General features: G+C 36.0%; 1 protein-coding gene across 8 annotated transcripts in view; it reads right to left on the bottom strand.

The window, feature by feature from the left end:
• Positions 1 to 2,870: 2,870 nt before the first annotated feature.
• KDM6A (lysine demethylase 6A) overlaps positions 2,871 to 22,795 on the bottom strand; it is a 158,393-nt gene continuing 138,468 nt past the window's right edge. For 4 of the 8 annotated variants that reach the window (XR_003255152.1, XR_003255153.1, XR_003255154.1 and 1 more), the window contains 9 exons: positions 22,282 to 22,346; positions 22,108 to 22,182; positions 17,778 to 17,926; positions 16,680 to 16,794; positions 14,370 to 14,557; positions 12,953 to 13,094; positions 7,811 to 7,937; positions 6,532 to 7,043; positions 2,871 to 4,537 (listed from right to left, as the gene is read on the bottom strand). Coding sequence is in view for 4 of the 8 variants with exons in the window: in XM_026075463.1 (XP_025931248.1) it covers positions 6,554 to 6,610; positions 6,873 to 7,043; positions 7,811 to 7,937; positions 12,953 to 13,094; positions 14,370 to 14,557; positions 16,680 to 16,794; positions 17,778 to 17,926; positions 22,108 to 22,182; positions 22,282 to 22,346 (1,089 nt within the window). In the remaining 4 variants the exon portion in view is untranslated. The remainder of the gene's footprint in view (positions 4,538 to 6,531; positions 7,044 to 7,810; positions 7,938 to 12,952; positions 13,095 to 14,369; positions 14,558 to 16,679; positions 16,795 to 17,777; positions 17,927 to 22,107; positions 22,183 to 22,281; positions 22,347 to 22,795) is intronic. The other 4 variants (XM_026075465.1, XM_026075466.1, XM_026075464.1 and 1 more) reach the window with 2 other exon arrangements.

Here is a 22,795-nt window from a genome sequence, read left to right as displayed (position 1 = left end):
GCTTGTGCCTGCATCTCTGCCTTGCTAGCAGCCATTTCCTGGGCATCCTGTGCCTTCCTCCGTAGCACCCTGCAGGGAGCAGCCCTGCACGGAGCTGCTCGCAGACAGCAGGAGGCTCTGGGAAGCTGATGGGAGTAGACCAGGGCTCTGCAGCAGGCTGCAGGCAGCACATCCACAAGGACCATCTGGAAGCATCTCCCAAGGTCTCCAGCTGCCATGCAAAAGCTGCCCATCACCTTCAATACACGAGATCCTCAGCACCATCTCGGCTCTAGCTCCTAACATAGCCATTACAAGCCCTGGGGACTCGGCTCTGGTGTTCCCCACCACTTATGTCAGCCTGTCCCAGCATGGCCACAGCCAACACATTACCGAAGCCAGAATGAAGCCTTTGTCCTCTTGGCTGGCCATCACCTGCATCCCTCCATTCTCCATTGTCAGTAGTGTCACAATCAAAGCAGTTACTAGTGCTTGGCTTTGACCCCAGATCGAGGTAAACCATCACCCTCATCAGCTTTTTGCCCACTCTGTGACACTTCCAGCTATATAGGTTGTCCCCCTCCCCCCATCTTTTTTTTTTTTAATAGAAATACCTTCTTTTGTTTCCACAGTATCACTTGTTGATCTCCCAAAGGGAATCCTTCCTCTGCCTAGTTCCCACACTGGCTAAAACTGCCATGGAAGTCAGGCTTCCCTACTTCATAATAGACATAGCCGTTGGCACCATCTCAGCTGTTGACTTGTTGGGCCATGACTTTGCTACAGATCCAGACAAAATGGTTCTGACCTAGATGAGCTCAGACTTAGAAGTCCTCTTGCTAACCCCCATGCCAAATAAAATTTTTACCTGAGCCCCTTTCCAGGGACTGGACAGCAACTAAGGATGAACACCCTCTTCCCCATCATCCCAGCCAAATACCTGCATCTGCTAATCAGTAATTATATTTTTTCTTCTCACAGAATCTCATCAACTGTGGATTACCCATTTGTGTAAGAATCTAGGCTGTAGTATGCCGAACTGAAGCAAGCTATACTAATTTCAATAGGGCAACATCATTTTACTACTATTTTCAAAGTCCTTCTTCTAACTACTAAGGTGCAAATTCAGGAAACTTTCTTCAGGATCACTGAGTTATTTGCTGTATAATTCAGGAACTTTGGGGAAGTCGAGTCACCAACCCTGTCTCTAGCTACTTCTTACTTACAAAACTACCAACATCACTACTTCTGAAATGTAAGCACCGGTAAACTTCACTTCTCCAAAAAAAGAAAGGAGATAGTGCTCCCAAGTTATGTATCTGAAGAAAAGCTTAAAATTTAAATGCTTTGTTGAATATAAGTTTATGGAAGAATTTAAATTAAGCTCAAAAACTTGTGACTAATCCTTCTCCCCATATACGAGATCCTTTTGTTGTCAAGCTCCTCCAGTTTTCCTCCAGGACAGTTCTCAGATCCAGAGTTCAGTAGCAAATGTTGCTATTTATTTCTAACTCTCTCTCATCATTAATCCAACTTTTTGCTACTGTTCTTTTTACCCATTTGCATCTCATTGTCTTAATGTATCTCAAGTCTTAATAACACCTTTTCTTCTATTAGTATTGGAACTCAAAATACTTCTAACAAATGCCACTTTGGCCATTTTCACCCTTTTATGCCATGATATTTAATTTGCTTGCTACAATAATTTATAGCCATAAGCAAATATGCTGATCAGATTCACTTGCAGTATGGTTCAACTGTGGAACTCAAGAGCCACAAGACAGAGATTTTTTGGAGATTGATTTAGTCCCCTCCATACATCTTAAAAATCCCCCCTCCCTTGTTAACACTTGGAAATATCCCGAGATTACAAATGCTTCACTTACACTATGTGCTTCATAACTTAAGAAGCACAAGCACTTCATAATAACTACAATTGATAAAATATTAACTTGTGCTTTTTTAATAAAATGAAACAAAAGCATTCTAAATCATAGCAGCTTATAGATCAAAACTGTCCATATTTTAGGAGCATAGCGTAATTAAGAGGTATTAAAACTGCAAAATATTAAAGCCCTGTAGCAATTCGAATCCATGACAAAACTTCATGCAGAGTGAGCAATACTGTCTGATGCTCTACTAATTGGGTCTGCTTGTTCGCAGTGAAGTATGTTTTTCCTTGGTAATGGCATATCCTCTTTTCCAAAGGGGAGGAAAGGTACAAAGCCCTTCTGATTAACACACAATAGCTCTTTCCCTAGTTAGAAGTAATTTTTTTATAGCACTGAGAAATGAGGACTTTTTGTTTACCATTAGTTGAGGTAAGTTATCTTGCTTTTATTTGGGTTTAAGACTACTGTAAAGGAGTAGCTTTTCAGCTGCAGCATGGTTTATCAAGATTACAATATTTATGACTGCATAAAATACATAAGTAAAAAAAATATGACTTGTAGAGTTTGTTATCAAGAGCTGAGACTTACATCTTTACAGAATTGCAAATACTGGCTTCCTAACTGCTAGTTTATAATTTTGCTGGCAAGAGTGTTTGTCGTATGTTTTTTTTAATCCCTATACCCTTTTGTCCAACTGTTGTAAGAACTAGCAAGAAAGTCATTTGTAACTATAGTTAAATCGTTGTAACAATATTGGGTAAGCTGTACCGATTCTTCATTAAACACCTTTCGCTTGGAGCTACAAATGTAAGAGGCAATTCTTACTTTTTGTTGAAAATATACTATTAGCATGCTTTGTGCCTTTAATACTTCACATTGATTACAAAAAATTTAACAATGCAATCACTAACATACCCCACTAATGAGAAATTATGAGAAATTGTTTGCTTGATGCAGAACCTTATGCATCAGTCAACTCTGATGGATAAGAAAACTATCAATTTTGAAATTTAGATTTAATGCATTTTCAAGGAGCTGATGAGAAAGGAGCAAATTAAAATAAATACCATAATTAAAACTGCAAACTGTTACAATGATATATTATAAAGTTGTCCTAAATAAACCTAGTGCTTCAAAAATTTACCAGTGAATCTGTATTACAAAATATGTGAAAATACAATAGAATACCACAAAACAACATCCGTTTTGGGGTCAACAATGACACCAAGATGACTCAGTCTTAATGTTTAAATTGTTAATAGAACATATTATAATATATAAATTGCAATTTGGTTGAATTCTAGATACCATCTCCACCCAAAATCAAATTCACCTTTTTCATTCCTTCTCTAAAACTAATGCCAAACTTCCTGTCAAACCCAGTATTTTCTTGAAGAACTTTAAAGTCTAGCCATCACTTATTTTCTACTACTACATTTGGCAGCAACTATTTATTGGTCTGTTATTGCAAAAAGTGCAATTTAACAATAAACCAGTCTGAAGGTCATTTTGTGTCTTGAGGATACATACCATATATTTCTTTAAAAATAATCATACTTTCGTAAGCAATACTTTACAGTAGACACCTCAAATCTATCATAGATGTAAAACTTAAAACGAGAAAAATTTAGTCTCTAAATCTTTATACACATATTTATATTCAAATTTCTATATATATATTATATATACACACACACAAGAGTATATATAAAATATATATAATCAGATTCAAAAAAGAACAAAAACTGGGCACTGTACATAAAATCTTTTTAAAACTCAAACAATAGAAAAACTTTAAACATTAAACAATTTTAATAAAAGTTTCTGTACAATGCTAAGCAGTTTTATTTACATATAGAAAATGTAATAGGAGTAGTGTTTGAAATTACAGAACTCCTTAAAATTTCAATGGCAGGTAATCTGGAAAAAATAACAGCATTCCATTCACAAATATTTTCAAGCAATAAATATGTATTTATAAATAGTGTAAATTTACATCAAGATTAGAAACAAAAATCACAAATCTGAAGTTTATTCCTTAGTCTATGTGCAACCCATTTATCTTTGTGACTTGGCTGTTAATTGTTTTAAATTTTATTTAGGAACCAAAAGTGTAACCGTCATGGTTTCAAAACAAGACAGAAAAACATAAAAGCAGTAAAAAATTTATATCACCTAACTCTTCACATTAAAAAAAAAAAAAAGTTGCCCAAAGAAAGACTTAAAATTTCTATCTACCTTACAAAGAAATGACCAGCTAAGCTAGTACTTTTTCCAAGGGAAATTCTGATGGGGAAAAATGGATGAAACCAACTCATCAGCCCAGAAACAGAGAAATACAAAAGAGGTGGTCTTCAAGTCAGTAGTCTGTATAACGTTGCCAGTTTTGTCAGATATATACAAAACATGGAATTATTTTTTTGAAGTACAGCTGGATGAGCTTTATTTGTTTTGAGTTCTGGAGTAGGAGGCAGTGCTCTCTCCTGTCCAGTTGGTTGACACTCCGCACTTGGAAGGTTGCATAGACACAGCTTTCAGCCAGCAGCCTTACGGGATAGCTACAAAAATCAGTGGTGCAGAACTGGGTCACTTCCTGAATATCAGAAAAGTTTTCATTTAAAGTCCATGAAAAAATGTCAAGATGAGGAGGATGGCAATGGAGGAGCCTGAAAAAGAAAACATTAAATTACCTTTTCTACAAGGGTGTAAAACTCAGTTGTTTAACCAAGTTCTATGCAAACAGTAAGCATGAGAGTTTAAAGTCATAAACACTACTGGTTTTATACTTCAGGACTTTTTCAAGTGGACACTGGCATTTTTTTTCCAACTTGTTCAAATACAATGTGTATTTTATGACCACTTTACATTAAGATTTTCCCTGTACTGAAGACTGGAGTATAATGCATGGATATCTGAGTTAATACTGTGTGAGCTACCAAAAGAAATCTTTCTGTAGCAGCACAGAGCTCTGTGTGGGCTTGTATAGGTATATCTTTACATACTCTAAAACAGGGATTCTCAACCTGTTTACTGGGGGGGGATTCCATATGTGGCGCTCCAAATGCCTTATAGGCTGCATTTTTTTTCCCTACCGAAAGACCAACATGTAACCCTGGGGTTAGGATGGCTGTGGAAAGGGTTCTCTGATATCGGGACAACCCCTTTTTTACCCTGGAAAACAGTACCAGAGCTTCTCAAGGGTGAAGGAAACCAGGTCTCTCCCATTCCTGCCTGCTTTCAGAAGACAAGGTCTAGAAGATACTTGGCCATTTCCCAAAAATGCACTTTGTGGCATCACCAGCAAAATATTGAATCTTTAATGGCACTTCCCTCTTCTTCTCCTTTCCTGCCCATCAATCCTGAGAGTCACAATGTGGAGTCCTTCCAAAAAACTACTCACAGTTTTTAAAGACACTTTAAATCACACCACAGTAGCCACCTACGAAACACTAACACTAGCTGATCCCCATATTTGCTCCCGATACTTTACCCCCAAACACAGGACCTCTTTGCTGGCTCTACTGCACCTTAGCTATCTGAGATCATCTTTGTTCTGTGGCTTGCCACAAATCTCAGCTCTTCTCTCCTGCTAGATCTGAGAGATACCATTTTATTTATTAAATACTAGGCTACAACTCTTCTCAATCAAGACTGTATCCTCTTTTAAAGAAGTGGTAATGTGCACTAATTTCATAATGGAACAATTTTTAATGCCCTTGAAGGCCGCAGGTACAGGCTTTGGTCGGGGAGGGAACTGCTCACAGGTTGAGAACCCCTGTTCTAGGCACAGTTATATCATCACAATTACCTATATAATGTTATAAACATAGACAACAAAATCTCCCTCCCTCCCGCCTTTCACATACAGAATCCTTCTTGCCCATTCCACTTAACTGGATGCAGTACATGAGAACAGGTGTTCATTTATATGCTTTTCTATAATAGATCATCACCTCAAAATTGCAGTATTTCACAAACTATAATGACAATGGGCTTCTAAAAGTAAGAACTGAAGTTCTACCACCTCAGGCTCTGTAGAACCAATGAAGAGAATTAAATTCAGAGGACACTGTCCTGCACTCCCACCAGCCTCTACTGCTGAACCTTGAGGCACTAGAGTGATAAGTTGTGAGCTTTGAGCTAATATTACATGAAATTATTGTCCAAACATACATTTTCTGCAGCACCTGGAAATGAATCAAAAGGCACAGCCGTTTCTGGGCTGTTGTATTTAATTCAACATGAAATTCTTGTAATACTTTGTCCAGTGATTTTTTCCTTTGACAGAAAAGCAAGGCTTATCATAAATAAACCCAGCATCGCTCTCACTGTGATTACAAAATAAGCCATCTTTGCCTGAAACAATGAAACCTGGGTGAAATGTTAGGACAGTTGTGCTGACACAGTTCAAAGCAGGAGGCTGCCATATATAGCACAAAGCTATAATGGCAAAGAGGCTTTTTGCTTTAAATTGAAATGCAAAGGAGGCCCCAAGCCAAAGACAGAACTGTTTGAGAGCATCCACTTGCTAAGCAGAGGGACAGTGCTGATTTGGGAGGGGATGGGTGGGGAAGGGGGAGGAGGGGGTCTGAGTGCATAGGATGCTCTGCTGCTATACTGACTTCATACCACAACCAATGTATTAGAGATGCTCTTGAACCTGGTGCTAGTTTCTCCAAGCTTCACTGTCCTGATTCTTCCCATCTCCATCTGATCCAGTTATGGTCTTCAGGTGATCTCTATTGGATTTTTAAAGCCACAACTTTATGAATTGTAACATCATACTTTTCCTGAAAACTCAGTGGTTATGCTCTGCAGTAAGTTACTGTACTATTTCACATAATTCTGACTCTTCAGCGTTTTGTTCTGTAAATATCACACACAACCCATACCTCCATTTGAATCAGAAAGTCCACGGTACTCATACAATGGAGTACCAAGACTGCCTACAACTGCTTTACAGATAATGTATTTATGCACCCACTTATTAATTTGACTTACTAATGTAAATTGATCATAGACTTGCATCAAGTCCTCCATTTTGTACTGTTCTAGCACCACAAAATTTTCCAGGTTCGTGCTTATCTTTCGTGCACAGTCTTGGCAATGTACAACATAGGTCTTTCGAGAATTGCTCTCACTAGTGACAAAAAGCAGATCAAAGACTTCCACCTATTAGACAGGAAACAGAAAGCAAACTGTTACAATCTCATCTTGAAAAGTTAAAAAAAATACAGCTTTCCTGGTTTGAGGTTTATAGCCTTACTCTGTGTGTGCAAAGAGAAAAATTAAATTTGTTCAGGTAAATTTCACCCTCCTAAGGCTCAGACACTGAGGAGAAATATTCTAAAAGCACTACTAATATTACACCTCAGATGTCTGCATAAACAGCATTATGGGAAAGCTTTTGTCAATATTAACAAAGCAGGTTTCATATATGGTGGTTACTCAGTAAGGTGGATACTTTTAACTAATTTACCTAATTTTCTTTTTTTAAATCTGCCTGCAAAATAAGATTATAAATTACTTACTGCTACTCAGTCACACAGTCATCCTGCCCAAGATACTCAGTCAGAAAATAACCAGAAACTGATTTTCGGAGGTGAAAATTTTTTCTTTTCTTTTGAGCTTCATGAAAACTGTTATCCTGTACTTTGAAATTACTATTAACAGCAAGCAGAATCAAAACTTTTACCAAAAAGGTATGCCCTGTGAAGGAAATGCACTTAGATTCTGCCTCTTCTGGGCCTGCTGTAATAAGCTCTTTCAAGACAGTACTGCATCACATAATGTGCTTGCAGCACGTAGTAGATACTACAACTTAAAAGCAAAAGCAAAATTTAAATAGCAACAACAACAAAAGCAACAAAAGATAGGCCAAAATTTAAATGAAACTTAATTTAAAATAGTAAAAAAGTCCACTACATATTTTTACTGACCTCACAAATGCTACAGTAATGAGCTGGCTCGTCCTTTGCTCGCCCGTGCCAGACGATCTCTTTTCCTGCAGCAATTAGAGCTTCCCTCAGTGTCTGACACTGTTTGAGAGTTCTTAACAGGCAATACCTATAAGCAAAATCAGAATCAGGGAACTACATTAGCACTCAGTTACCTCTTCAGTTCAATATCAACTTTATAGCAAGATTCAAATACCCTGAATTTCATCAAAGACCCTGTTCCTGTTCCTCTGGGCTTTCAGAAACACCTGGCTAATAGGTATCACTAGACACATGACTTAGGTAGAAGTTAGACTGCTTTCCCTGCAGCAGTCAGTATGTTTTATTTTTGACTGGAACAAATGAACATTCTTTTAAGCTCAATAAAATAAAGTGCCTTCAGAAACAATTTATCTAATTTATTTTGAACCACRAATTTATCAGCAAAAAGTTGGTCTGTCAAGTTCAAAAAAACAGTTTATACTTTGTGTAACAGTCTGTAGCCTATCCAAAGCATTGTTTTAACTAACATCCCAAAAGCCAAATTACTTCTTCAACACTACTAAGCTATCAGTTAGCAAAGTTTGAAAACCTAAGTTCTGACAGAAATCACTCTACACAGAGTGAAAACAAAACTCAACAGCAAGCATATTCTTCCATGTACGAGGAAAAAGAATAATATTACACAGACTGGTATTAGAAAAGGAAGTCACTCAATAGGAAAAAAGTTAAAATAGAAAAAACTTGAATTTTTAATACTTATTTTGTAAATGAAACTAATCAAATTATAATTAACCATTCCTCACTATACTTCTGTAAATAATAAAAAAAAAAATAGAATTAATCTTCCCAATCTTACAGTTACACAAGTGTTCTGTAGTAGAAAACGTGACTTGTTTTCTAGCATTGTGTAAGCAACATAGACTCTCTAAAAGGAAAAAAATAGTTGGCAAAATAGGTCACCAGATTTCAAAATTACAATGTTATTTACCATAATATCTAGCTCTCAGCTATCCTATTTATTTGAGCTGCAGCTTTTGCAGCCTTTAATTTTCTCCTCCACAGGGCGGTTACATTACATGCTCATTAAATGCATAAGGAAGACTGAAAAATGTAAGGGGAAGAATAAACATTGGACAGAAAACAAAGTGCTCAAAAGTTCTATCAAAGTGTTTCCAACTTAATCTTTCTCCCATTTTAAATCCTTAAAAATCTAATGTATATTATGTGTATTAAAAAAAAAAAAAAGAAAAAAGTGTTTCTTTCATGTGTTTCCAAGTAGTTAATAGAATTTTAGGCTTACTTTGAGATACTTTTCTCTTGATGTTTAACATCTAGGCTGTTCATCTTCACTAAAAACAAGCCTATACCTTCACAGTTGTGAAGAAAGAATTGCTCAAAAAGTAACCCACATATAATGCCACTGCAAAGTTTGCCAAATTTGCAACTAAAGCTGGAAACAATAGCTGGGAGGTGAATTACTCCTCCTTGGTAAAACTCAGGTCCCAGCAACGGTACTCAAAAATGTAAATATTAACTATTTCATGCTATCAAAGAATGGGAGAAAGCATACGAAATACCATTTTGAAAATGCTTACCACAATTTCCTAAAGTAGGAGAAGCCTAAATTAAGCCAAATGGGTGTATAGAGATTCACATTATAAGTTGAGTGGTACAGGCTTTAAACACTGTAAGTCTGATTTAACTCCTGTATGGTGGTAATTCAGTTAAAAAAAAAAAAAAAAAGGAGCATCTCTCTCATGCTAGTTTTTAAAAAGGTATGGCATAAAGTGCATGAGTAAATTAGATGTACAGACAAATTCAAATATCTAAGACATGATGATTTTAAACTGAACATCATCCTGATTTCTTCTAGAAGTGCAGTGCAGTGACTGTTTGATTATTTAGGTATCCAATAAAATTGGATAAAAAGTGTGGAGACCATCCCACTGACAACGCAAAACTGACCTCTTTAAGTCTAGCAATAGTTTATTTTCCCTAAAGATATTGAAATATATATTATCTGGCTTCATGATTTAGTGGATAATCATTTCTCCAATAACCTGGCCTTTCACATTTATAAAACTACTTTGGGAATTCACTTTTAAATCTTTATTACTATGTTCTTGCAATCTCTGAATTTCCTCTCTTCCTCAGATGCATTTGTAAAAGTCCTTCTAACTTCCATTTAAGCATTTTGCTGTTTATTATTCTCTTCTTGAGGACTGCACTCCCTCAGCCAAGTTTTAATACATTTTGGCTGTCTGTAGTCTCACTCATGATTCTAGTGTTTATATCAAATCTTTAAAAAACATCTCATGAGAAAGTTTCAGTTTTTGCTCTTTATCTAGCAAGATAGTACTGGGCTGCACATTAAAAAATAAAAAGATGCTTCCGATTTCTTCCAAAAAGTTTGCTTCTATTACTTTTTTCCTGTTGCTATTCTATTTCATTATTAATCTATTTCTCAATGTTCATATGCATTCTTGTTATAACTTACATGTAAGTTTATTTCCTCTGTAGTGCTGACTATCACATAAGCCAGTGTGACATATTTATATTTATCTTTCAAATTGGAATTACAAATTACTTCTTAGTTTTCCAGGAGTTATTCTTTTGTGCTATTCTAAAAACCCTCAGAGACGGAAGTCAAACAATCTAAACACTTCAGATACCCTTGACAAGTAATTTTAGATACAGACCTGCATTTTGGCATGAAGATGACAGCTGTGTCACTGATACTTTTTTTTGCCTGATGACAAATGCAATTCAGCTATTCAAGCTGAAATTCAATCAGCTGCATCAGAAATTGCTTTCTCAAGTGTTTCTACACATGTATGTATGTATGTATGTATACAAAACACACACACACAGGCAAACACGCACGCAAATGCTATATATTTTATACATTATAAAATCTAGGAGGAATGGACAATAGCTCCTTGCCAGGTGGTTCTATATTCCTCCAGACAAGCAGTTCCAGAGGAAAATTATATAATTGTTCTCCTGTCTTAAGGAGATTCATGAAGGTTTCTGCATTTCTAATAAGCATATAAGGCCAATATGCAAGTCAGATACTAGGCAGGTATGTGTATTCTGATGACACCCATTTCTAGTTATAGCTGTAACTTAACCACAGAAGTGACAACAACGAAGAGTAAAATAACTTGGTTGCTAACTGTCTCTGGTTACTGCTACTACATGTAGTAAACTAGAGCTCAAAGGATCTTCTTCCTCTCCTTTGCAGTCAAACCATGGGACTTGAGATTTGGCTGACAACTAACTGGGATAGAGAGATTAATGCAGGTAAACTAGAAGTGGTTTCAGTAGACTGGTAAAAGGAACTGCTAAAAGAGCAAAGGTTACATCTACTCCTCGGTGACTTTGCTCATTTGTAATGTACATCTACAATTTAGGTATCTCACTAAAAGCTCACTTGCCATCAGCCAGCCAGACAATACAAAACAACCATTTTGTCCTCTGTGCTTGTTCAGAGCATTTTAGCAGTTTCTCTTGGAGAAGGATGTTACACTCAGTCAAGTTTTCACCCTTTTAAGCCTAAATTATATCAAAAAAATGTGTGCAAATGCAAAATACAGGTGCCCAATTATTAAAATACAAAATGCCAAATATATTCTAGAGCTGTTTCAAACTCTACATTAGATGCCTTCTGGGCTTGGGAAGATGTATAAAGAAAACCTGCAAAACAAGTTTAAAAACAAAACAAAACAAAAAACCTCAGAGCTTATGGTTACCCACTCCTTACTACTTTTCTCCCTGTTTCTAACAGTGGACAACTCAGTTTCTCCCTTCCATTTTATGACAGCTGGCATCCTGACTATGAGCACTAACAGCTTAATTGAAGGGACAGGACTGTCAAGCCTTTAACAAAGATTTTCTTTGCCCTGAGTGTTAGTAACTGAGTTAAGAAGATATTCACACATAAATGCCATTCCAAAATGTAAGCCTTACAGTGACTACAAACAACCCCTTCTTCAACTTCCAACATTCTCGGACCTTACAAAGTTAACATTTCACTAACTCTCCCATTCTACAACAGGTGTGCAAGCCTAAATTAAATTCCTACTGCAAAAAATATCCAAAAGACGACACTCTTAGATGTTATCAATAAATTCCACTAGGGGAAAAAATTAAATGATTTTTCTTTGCCCTTTTTTCCAAGTGAACCCTCCAATTTTTTAAACGTCCATTTCAAGGCACATTATAAAAGGACTCAATGGTTGTGGTGTTGAGAAGACTAAGATGTGATCAAGCTTGAAGCTCTTTTGGTTTAAGAAAAACGGAGAGAGCTGCTACCTAGGTATTCTCATGATGAGTCATTTGCTTTGGAATTAATTCCTACACTTTGATTTAGACAAATCCCAAAGATCACAGTTATGTTGTCCCTTTGATATATGCTTAAATGTCCATTTACTTCTCAACTTAGATGTAATGGTCCTGTAATATGATTTATATATGTATGAAGCTTCACTCTTTAAAATTTATACTAAAGATGCTCCCAGTTGGGAATATTCCTGCATTTTGGAAAATGTTTATGAGAAATGTAACTAAACTTGATTACCATATCACACATCAATTAATCCACTGCTCAGAGGAAAAGCAAGGGGGAGGAGGTTTTCCAGTTTCTACTTGTCTTTATTTAAAACATTTACATTGGATTCTCCAAATGATGGTGTATAAGCCTTAACTAAACAGAGGTTCTGGAAGCGTAAAATTAATTTTAATTTTGCTGTAAAAATGACTACACATTCTCATTCCGAATTTAACATTTGGTTTGATGACCTTATGCTAATACTTCTTATGGTGAGTACGTGTTCTTGAACAGGTTCTTTCATCTACAGTCAACTGTTTCTGTAAATTACAGCATAGGAGTCTATGTGAATTAGAAAATTCTGAAGCTATGTCACAATAGCATCAAATACAATGTAATAAAATTAATGTTATCTATAAATGGATTCTTTGAAAAACAGAATATCAAATCATTTTGGCTTGAAAGTTCACCTCTCTTTCCTCCAGAATGGAAGAGTCTTATAAAGGGTTATTTACAAATTAAGAACTACTTTATGTTTGATTTACAGAGTCAAACTAACAATGAAGAGCTGAAAAAGTTCAAGTAAAACTTACTTGATCATTTCAAAAAGCTTTGGATCTGAGACCTTGATATTTCGAGCCATGTTCCATGAAAGATGAACCATGGGTACTATGGACTTTACGCTCTGCAGTTTATTCCACTCGTACCGTTCCACTGCCAATTTGTATTGGCAGGCTATTCAAAAACAAAATTACAGAAGTCATTAGTCAAGTTAACAAACAAGTAGCAACTGTTTCCAAAATAATTTGACTATACTCAAAATCTATACTTTTTAGTGCTAGTTTAAACTGCATTCCATATGACTCAGTCATTGCAACTACATTTAAGTTCTATAAAATTTATTTTAAAACATGTATTTATTGTATTTGAGATGCTATGAGAATACACAATACCACAGTAGTAACAACCATCTGTAAAAGCAAGAAGCCACTGACAAGTGCTTGATTTTGAAGGTGAACAGAGAACAATACTTAAAGGGTTATTTAAATTATAAATTTTTAAAAATTTCAAATAAAAAAAAAATCTACATTCGCACCTCCCTCTATTCATTATCATAATTTTACAGTGTTATGGTATTTAATTTGTCTCAGAACGGAAGTCTGCACCTTGAGAGATTTGTTATAATGAGCCACACTTTTTCATTAAGCAGCCTTACTGCCCCCCCGACTTTTTTAATGTTTTGCAAAACTTACCGTGTCTGAATGTGTTAGCTCTGTATCAGTTAATCATATAAACCTTGAGATATACTATTTATTGCACCATAATGAAATAAAAATATGCCTTAACTATTTAAGAAAACAATTTTTAAGTACTCCTCCTTTTTTGGCTGCTAAATTTTCTTCCATTTTTGCATTAGCTAAAAATCTTCCTAAACCATGCTTAAAAACTAAAGACTTCTAGAGCAGTAGGTCTGAAAAAACTAACTCTATCTTATTATTAGCTTTAATTGGAAAGACAATATTTCAGCTAACATTCCTTTCTGAACAAAATAATTTTACAATGGTTTGTATTTCGTGACGCTTTTATTAAACAGTGATTAGATATCAGGCGTCCTGAAAAATTAGGCCAGTCAAGTCCTCAACATATATGCAACCTACAGCCCAGTATGCTGGGTAAAACAAGTTTTGGGAGAGAAAGTTACGGAAATGGCCTACAAGACAGTGTGTATCAAATCATCTACCACATTTTATTCTGCTACTGCTTGTTACAAAATTGCTAATTTTAAAAATCCATTAAACAGAATCATGCAAAGACTACATTCTTGTTGCTTTCACTTCTTACCTATTAATTTATTTAAAGTTTCAACACATGCAGAATGTTTTAAAACACCGTACATTCATTTTTGATCTAGTAAAATCTGGTAAATTAATAAGCAATAGCGGGTTCTATGTCATACACAGAATAATAGTAAATAATTATTTATTTCAACTATACACTATTCAACCATACCTGTAAGAGGGCCGACATTCCAAGCGATGTTATTGCACCAGCCAATAGCTTGAACCCAATGAACAGTGCCAGCGTTAATCCACACCAAATCCCCTGGTCTTTGAATAAACCTATAAACTGGGACATTGGCTTCATACAAATCTTCCAGGTTTGGCCACCAAGACCCCATTAGGAAATTCATATTATTCCTGAAATAACAGGAAAAATAAAGTCTTTAGTATTTATCAGTGGATGTATTAGTGGTCAATACTTCAGTGAAATTACCTGTACACAGCTGATCACCATCATAAAAATGTTTTCTGCATCTAATCAGTGACCCTGGAGGACTGGTCAAAAGGAAAGTTTCATCTCTAAAATTCCTGATCGTAATCCCATGTATTACATTCTCCAATATATTAAAACACTTACCCATCTGGCTACCTGTGTGAAGTGAGTTTATGGTTTTCAGTTATGTTCCATTTTCTTTTAAATTTCCCAATAATATTAACAATGAGGTAGTGAAATTTTTGATGAAACCTAGTGTGGCGTTGGTGCAGAATGCTTCTTTTTTAACCAGAGTAACTTATTTTATAAAGACATACCATATAGCTCTTAAAAGTGCTTTCTGTTTTGAACAGTGCTAAATACGCATCCATGCTGCCAGTGCAGAGTACATGAAACTTATCCAAACAACAAGCGACCTGTTGGCACTATTTTAATTGTTATGCACAGGTTTATGCTATGTCCAGCCCCTCCTGAGAAACATGAACAAAGGCTTCCATACACATTTCCTCATCATGAGCTCTTGAACCTTCTACTATGGTTATACAAAATACATAATTCCCTCCCTTCCTTATCCTACATTTTAGACTGTTTTTATACCTTATCTTGAGAGATCGTAGACCATTCAGTGCCTCCATCAGACACTCTAGACAGTTTATGAGGGCAGCAAGTCCTTAGTTTCTCTGTTACCCTCAGAAGGACAGTGCCAGAGGGGTAAAAGGCATGTCATCATCAGAGACATCACAAATGCATGAATGGAATTAGAATTTCAAGAGCGGGTAACCTTTCAAAAAGTGGATGAAACAAAAAAAGTTGTACATAGACAGGCAGAAAACTGAGAGAGGGACTGAGAAGAATTCATGGAGCTCTGGAAAACTTATGAAGAAAAGTTGAGAGTTTGGGTAATTTTTAACTGGGCAACCTAAGAAAAAAGGTTACTCACATAATCACAAAATAGTTGTGGTTGGAAGGCACCTCTGGAGATCATCGGGTCCAACCCTTTGCTCAAGCAGGGTCAGCCAGAGCAGGTTGCCCAGGACTATGTTCAGTTAGGTTTTGAACATCTCCAAGGATGGAGACTTCACAACCTCTCTGGGCAACCTGTTCCAGTGTTCAACCATTCTCACAGTAAAGAAGTGTTTTCTTGTGTTCAAGTGGAATTTCCTGTGTTTCAGTTTGTTCCCATTGCCTCTCATCAGGAACTCTGATCCTGGAGCTGGCCCAGTATTTCCTAATGGTCACTGCAGCTCACTGAAGACAGTTGCCAGGTATACTATGATAGATACCTCATGGGGTCTGAGTGCAAACTAAATTCTTTCACTAGATGCAGTATACAAACATGCCGAAATACCAATGGCTTGTGTACAACATGTACATTAATCATAATAAAAATGAACAACATAAATCCCCAGGAAAATACTTTATTCCATCACTCTTACCCTCTCGATCCTCCCTCCCCCAAACTTTGCTTCATCACTCTTTACTGCAATAGCCTTAAAATCACTATGTAAGGATCACCATTTGGTAAAAGTAAATGGTCAGCTTTCATATGCATAATAAAGTACCTAGATAAACAGCAAGGACTACGATGTATTTTCTAAAGTGGAAATGTTCCTAGTAGAAAAATTGGACTGGTGCCATATAATGCATGTTGGTACCAGACAGCCTATGCTTGTACTAACTTTTGATCCCCCTTGACATAGTAAGTACAAATTTGAATCTTGAACCTAGATGAGCACTTTCTACCAATCCCTTGCTTCTTGTATTACCTTCATTCCTGTGTTCTCTCTCAAAAAACAAATAATGTGTCTACTGTTAATTTTTGAGAGCAAAGCTATCACAGAACATCTAAGGCAATTCAAGATTCTGCATACTGCACAAATGCTGTAATCCTGTATAAATCCTATATTACTAAGACTTTTCTGATTACATGGGAAACCATAAAATAATGTCCTCCTACAGCACCCTCAGTGAGTACTTTCCCCCTTAGGTCTGAGAAAGGCACAGAACACTTGATAAAAATAGAAAACAGTAGCATGCCCTGCTTACTTTTCACAGAAGTCATTCATGACACCCCAGTAGCTTTCAGGAACAACAAACCATTCACAGTCACCTGGACCAATATTTATATTTACTGAGCAAAAGTTGTTATTTTCTTGATGACCTGAAATTTACAGAAAAAGAAACATACTTTTTGTCAGGCTGATTCTATCAAAATAATTCTATGAAAATGCAAAGTAAGTTACAATTATTTTAAAAAAATTACACTGCAGTTTAAATATGCACATATTTATATATGTCACCTACACTTCTCAGTGTTAAGAAATGCAATTAAACTACTGGGGACGAGATAATTCTGCTTTTGTTAGTTTGCAGAAAACGAAAAGCTAAAAATACCAATTTTATAAATCTGACCAATAATTCAGCAGCTCCCTTCTTGTAAAAATAAATGCTTTGAGAAGTTCAAGCTTAGATTTTGTTTTTTTCTTGACAGTCCCAGTCAAGAGCAAAACTTCATGACTTCAGGCACTGAATAGACAAGTGGTAAGAAAATCTGTCCCAAAGAGCTTTCAAAAATCAATGTAAAAATGCCAGAACTTTATCTTCTTTTGACAGCTGGAAAACTGAACCATAATCCCTAACGGAATTGTCCAAAGTCATACTTCACTACAAACAGGACCTGGAATTTAGCCCAGATCCCCCAAGTCCTAGTCCAGTGCCCTAACACAGCACTATTCATTAGGGAGGGTTAAATTTTATCCTCAGAGAATAAAGAATCTAGAAATAAAAGTATACTTATTTCTATGAATACACAGGATCTACTTGGAAGCCTATAAAAACTTTCAAGGCATGCAAAATACAAATATGGTCCAGGTATATAAACCTGTCATCTTTTTGTCCTTAGAGAATGAAGTATTACATGGAAGAAATTATGGTGGTAAATACCTAGCACTGCAAAAATCCAGAAAGCTCCATGATGGGAAAATCTAGTACTTCGCACATGCAGAATTCAATTAAACAGGAAATTAGAAAATACTGAATGTGCATCATGCTTCTGCATGCTATGAAAGATACAAAATCTACAGTGCAGTTAAACTGAAACTACAACCACAGAACTTGATTTTTTCCACAGAACAGGATACTCACCTGGTGTCCTGCTTCCTGGAACCTTCATGTACAACTGCACTGTGTTCATTCCCAGGATGGTATGACCAACATGGCTTAGAAGATTTCCTGCTGATACCACACGTACAAAAGCAGGAAGTTTTGTCAGTTCATGGAGTTGCAACTTCCACCTGCAGCAAAATAGCAAATTGATAAACTGTGAATCCCAAAAATTCCTAGGAGAGGTTGGGAAAATGGAAACAACATGTAAAAAGATTGTTAGCATATGAGATAAAGCAGCAGACAAACTACTGCTATATAACTTAGCATCACTTAAGAGGGAAGTTCAGAGAATACGATATCCTTACTTGACAGTTACAGAAATTCAAACATCCATTTCATTTAATTGTAAGTAACAGACATGCTGACCTAACTGAACCTCAGGGTTATCCATTCTGGCGTTACATTTCCAGAAAATTATGCTTACAGATTACATCTCAGGATACATCTTTTGCAAGTAAACACATGAGTTTGCTCTCCCCACACTCTAAGTTAGTCAGAAACTGTGTTAACTGCGCTTTCAAGAGCCAAACAATACAATGATACGACATCTGCCAAAAAGACTGTCTAGACATACCTTAACCTGTGCACAAAATTACTGTGACTAAGAATGGAGTTAAATACACACACATGCACGTGCTATGGAACTAAATATCCATACTAATGAAAACACAGATCTCCAAACACAAAATTCCCTGAACTTTCAAGTCTGGAGCTCTGTAATGTCACTCAAATACTTGTGTTACTCTTTTGATTTTAAAATATTCCCAAATGTAATCATATAATGTGAGAGGCTAGTTGAGAGGAAAAATAGTTCTGTAGCAAAAGCAAAGACTGCAAGTCAGAAGGCCTGGCATTTATCTGGGATGCAATGTGAACTGTCTGGAGTACCAAAATCCAGTTCCCTATGAGCCTCAGACTAGTTATGCTTCAGGTAAAGTTAAAATAGCTCCTCCGAAGGCTTGCTCTAAGTGCTAATTTATTAACAATGGTTTTGTATCAACAGATGGAAATTTCTTTTGGGAAAAAAAGAACATCAATACTTTATAACAGTCTCTAATCATATTTAAGTACAAACATTGATATTTTAGTGAATGTATCACTAAAGATCACAGCATATAAGCAAGCCATACTCTCCATTCTGCTTTGACGACTGGGACAGATCAGAATTTTTGTATTGCAGCTGGAGGGGCTGACAGCCTAGACATACTGGACATGTTACGGAAATAAATGCTAACTAGAATCTGAATCAAATCAAAAATTATTAGTGGCCAGAGAGTGCTCTCAAAATTATTTATAATACTTTTTAACATTTTTCTGAAATGCCTCTTGACCTCATGGAAATATCTGTAGTGTAAAGAATACTCTATTTTGTATTTATTCCCTATACTTTTACAGTTCAGGGAGAGGAGTCATGACTTAGCCACCAGTATATATCAGTCTGGTATCTGGTATATATTCTGAAAACTGTTTGTGAATAGAGAAGCAAGCACTTAGAGAAAATGGAAATAGAAAGAATGAGAGTAGGAACAAATGGATTAAAAAAAAATTTTTTTTTCTGGGAAAGTTCTTACAGTTTCTGGGGAAAAGATTTAGTGCACTGTTTTGTGAAAAGCAATTAGTGTTGTAAGAAAACAATTTAAAGTATCAGAATGAAACAAAGGGAATGTATTAGAAGAAGGACCAGAAAGAACAATTATTGCTAGATATCTAATTTCATTTCTGGAAAAAAGAAACAGTAAAAATCCTGAAAGAAAAAGTTTGAAAAGAGATTTTAGGGTGAGAGAGATTCATAGCAATAGTTTAAAGCTGAGGGGTAACAATTTAATTGTAGAAATGGGGTTTGCAACTAGAAGTGGGGTTATCAATGGATTCATTGACTACCGAGAAGCATGCATTCATTTTCCAGGAAGAATATCATACTGTAACAGCAACTCAGATTCTTAAAGTCTAAATAGATGAAAGTCAGAAATAAATATAAAATTATTTTACCTTAAAATTGCTTAAAAATCAAAATAGCTGATTTGCAATAATCAGGTAGTATCTGATAGATGCAGTGTTACTTCTTTTTCAGAGCTGGTCTCAACTCTGGCCTAAATTCATGTGTAATGGAAGTGAATCAAGCTTGAGCTCACTTGCCTATGAACTGAGACATGTTATACAGCTCTTGGTCTCCTAGTCCTCTTTATATTTATGATTGTTCAATCCCCTCTCCTTTACCATGACACTTTCTAGGATCCTTCTGCTTTCATCACAGCATCAAGAAGAACCGTGCACATCCAGCTGTTAACAGTAACTTTCTATACCAGTCTATTCAGTATTGAAAAACTCTCATGAATGTGTGAAAAATTAATAAAATCAGACTGCCAGTAAGAACCAGCTAGTACTGAGTAACTCTCATCATTTAAAAGGAAAGCTGCAAGACCATGCATGGCAAGCTCCACATGGGTCCAGACAAAACTCAGAACTGTGCATAAGGGCTTCCTCTCCCTTCTGTAAAAATGCAGTCCAAGGTCACTTTGTGATAAGAATAAAATGAAAAACAAATTCTGCAAAATACACTTAATGTAGGTTCTCCTAATTTTTCCTCTGCCTGGGGTATTGCATATAGTCTCAAGACAGCTCTCCATTCTTGCGGGATCTGTTCTGCAAGAAAGATACATCCCAGTGCCTCATCTTCCCCATCCATTTAGCCTAGCGGCTCATACAGTTCCCCAGTTCTACCTTCTTGTTTTACACTGACTCTAGATCCCAGACTTCAACCTTTCCAACTAACTAAAATTAGCCCATTTTCTCCATCCAAATCCTGAACAGGCTTTTTTTTCACTCCAGTCCAGTCTCGCTAGGCACAGCCCAATACAATCCTTTGTGTTCTGACTCTTATCTTCCCTGCATTTATACTAAATGGTTTCTTCAACACTATGCAGATATCAACAAAGGGATTCTTAACAGAACAGGAGAAAATACTCATTCAGTATTCAATTCTCTCATTCAGTGGCTCCACAGTAGCTTAAAGGAGCTATAAAACAACACCCAAGAAGAAAATCTGTTTTCTGAAGATCCTTTAACCTGGATTGGAAAATGTTCAGTCACTCTGTGGACAATTCATTCATGTAAGTCATGAGGACAGGGAGCATGTGCTACTGCTCTGCGAGACAGTACATGCACTCTTACCAAGAGTGTAAGTCATGAGAACTGCAAGGTTTTCAGCAAGCATTAAACATTCCCAGCTTTTAGCTGTTAACTGTACCAGGTCTCTACAGAATCTGAAGTGTTTTTAAAGGCTTATTCCTTGGTTATTTTAGGCCACAGGCAAATGGCACACATTATCACAAAACTTCAAGACCTAGACCGTCCAAGTTAGTGCATTAATTTTTCTTCAAAACGATGACTAAAAAAAGTTAGTACGTACAAAACCAATATGTTTTCCCTTAACCTGGGGCAAGCATCTATCAGGAAAAATTTCCCCATATTAAAGTTTCTCAAACGAATAAGTGACCAAAGTCAGAAGTTTGTAATAGAAGGCATCAAACAATTTCAGTAACAGGTTAACAGCTGTATGCACAAAGATACAGGAGTCTTTTGTTGAAAGGCACCAACAGTAACATTTGATTGGGGTAAGAGAAAACAAAGATGAGTTATCAGCCCTGTACTCAAGGCATTTAAGCAAACACCAACATGTACTTTGGAATAATCAGGGAATAGTAATGATATGCTAAAGAACTTCCTTGTCTCCAGGAGTTCTATTATCCTGATCAGGACTCACAACTCATGAAAACATATTAAGAAGTCATTTTGAGGCTTTATGATAAAATCTTGACTTTCTTTCATGCTGTTGCTAAGAAAAAAACAACCCATTCATTTAAAAAAAAATTACATTATGAATGCTTGTGTTTTTAATTAATAACAAATTTTGCAACTTGTTCTTACCAGCTTCAGAATATTTACCACTGACAGCACTGTTTTCAGCCTTCTTAAGAGACAGGAATTTCAATTTCTCAAAGATACACACATTTTCTACATAACTGTATCATGTAGGCATTGCCGCTGTTATTACCAGAAAAAATTATCTTAAACTGCTATTATGCAGCCAGTGACAAAATAAACTAGACTAAAATTATTGACCAGATACCTGAGTCACATAAAACCTTATTTCAAAAATGATTTGGATACATCATATATGTATTTTCATTAAAAAGTAAGTGGAAACAGAGGCAAGAAAAAGAGGTGGAAAAAGTTTCTTCTCAAGGTAACATGATGGCTTCACTTGTAAAATACCACTGTGATAAAGAGAAACAGCAATCAGACTTACTTTTTGTCATCTGACAGGTCAATGTTGGTCCCAAACTTGATTGTTTTAAAAGGTCCTCTTCTCCTCCTCCCAGAGCTGTAAAAATAAAAAAATATAATAGGTGAATGTGAAAATGGGAATTAGGTAAAAAAGGACAAGAAAAGCTGTAGAATTATCAATTTATACCACACTTACTTATCTGAAGATGTGGATTCATTATCTGAGTGGTCCTTGTGGTGACTCTTTTTCTCATTTTCCTCCTATAAAATGGAAATGTGAAAATGTTATCACTATATAGGTATATAGTGATAACAGGTTCACTTACATCAGGACATTTGTTTCAAGATGCTGCTATAATCTTTAAAATTTCTGCATCTAGTATTTTATGTGGATATTACTATTAAGAAAAGAGGAATTCAGTTAGTAGTCAAAAACCATCAAAAAAAAACCTCTTCGTGACTACAAATTCAATGAAGCCCAGCCCAGGACAAGAGAAAACTTCCGCACTGTAGATGTTTCTGCTATCCTATATTACAGCTGAAAACAAATGGGTTGTTTTACTTCACTATGCAGATGAACAGGAAACCAATCTTAAAGAATACTGCTAACTTTGTTAGACCAGAACATTTATCTTCCTTCAAAGTCAAGCAAGTCTCCTGATGTGAAACTGAGATGACTACTATTTTATAAAATCCATTTTTCCATGACT

Source organism: Apteryx rowi, unplaced genomic scaffold, assembly GCF_003343035.1.
Source record: "Apteryx rowi isolate R43461 unplaced genomic scaffold, aptRow1 scaffold_404, whole genome shotgun sequence".
NCBI lineage: Eukaryota > Metazoa > Chordata > Aves > Apterygiformes > Apterygidae > Apteryx > Apteryx rowi.
The sequence above is the reverse complement of the archived record's forward strand: the minus strand, read 5'-3'. Positions and strand labels throughout refer to the sequence as shown.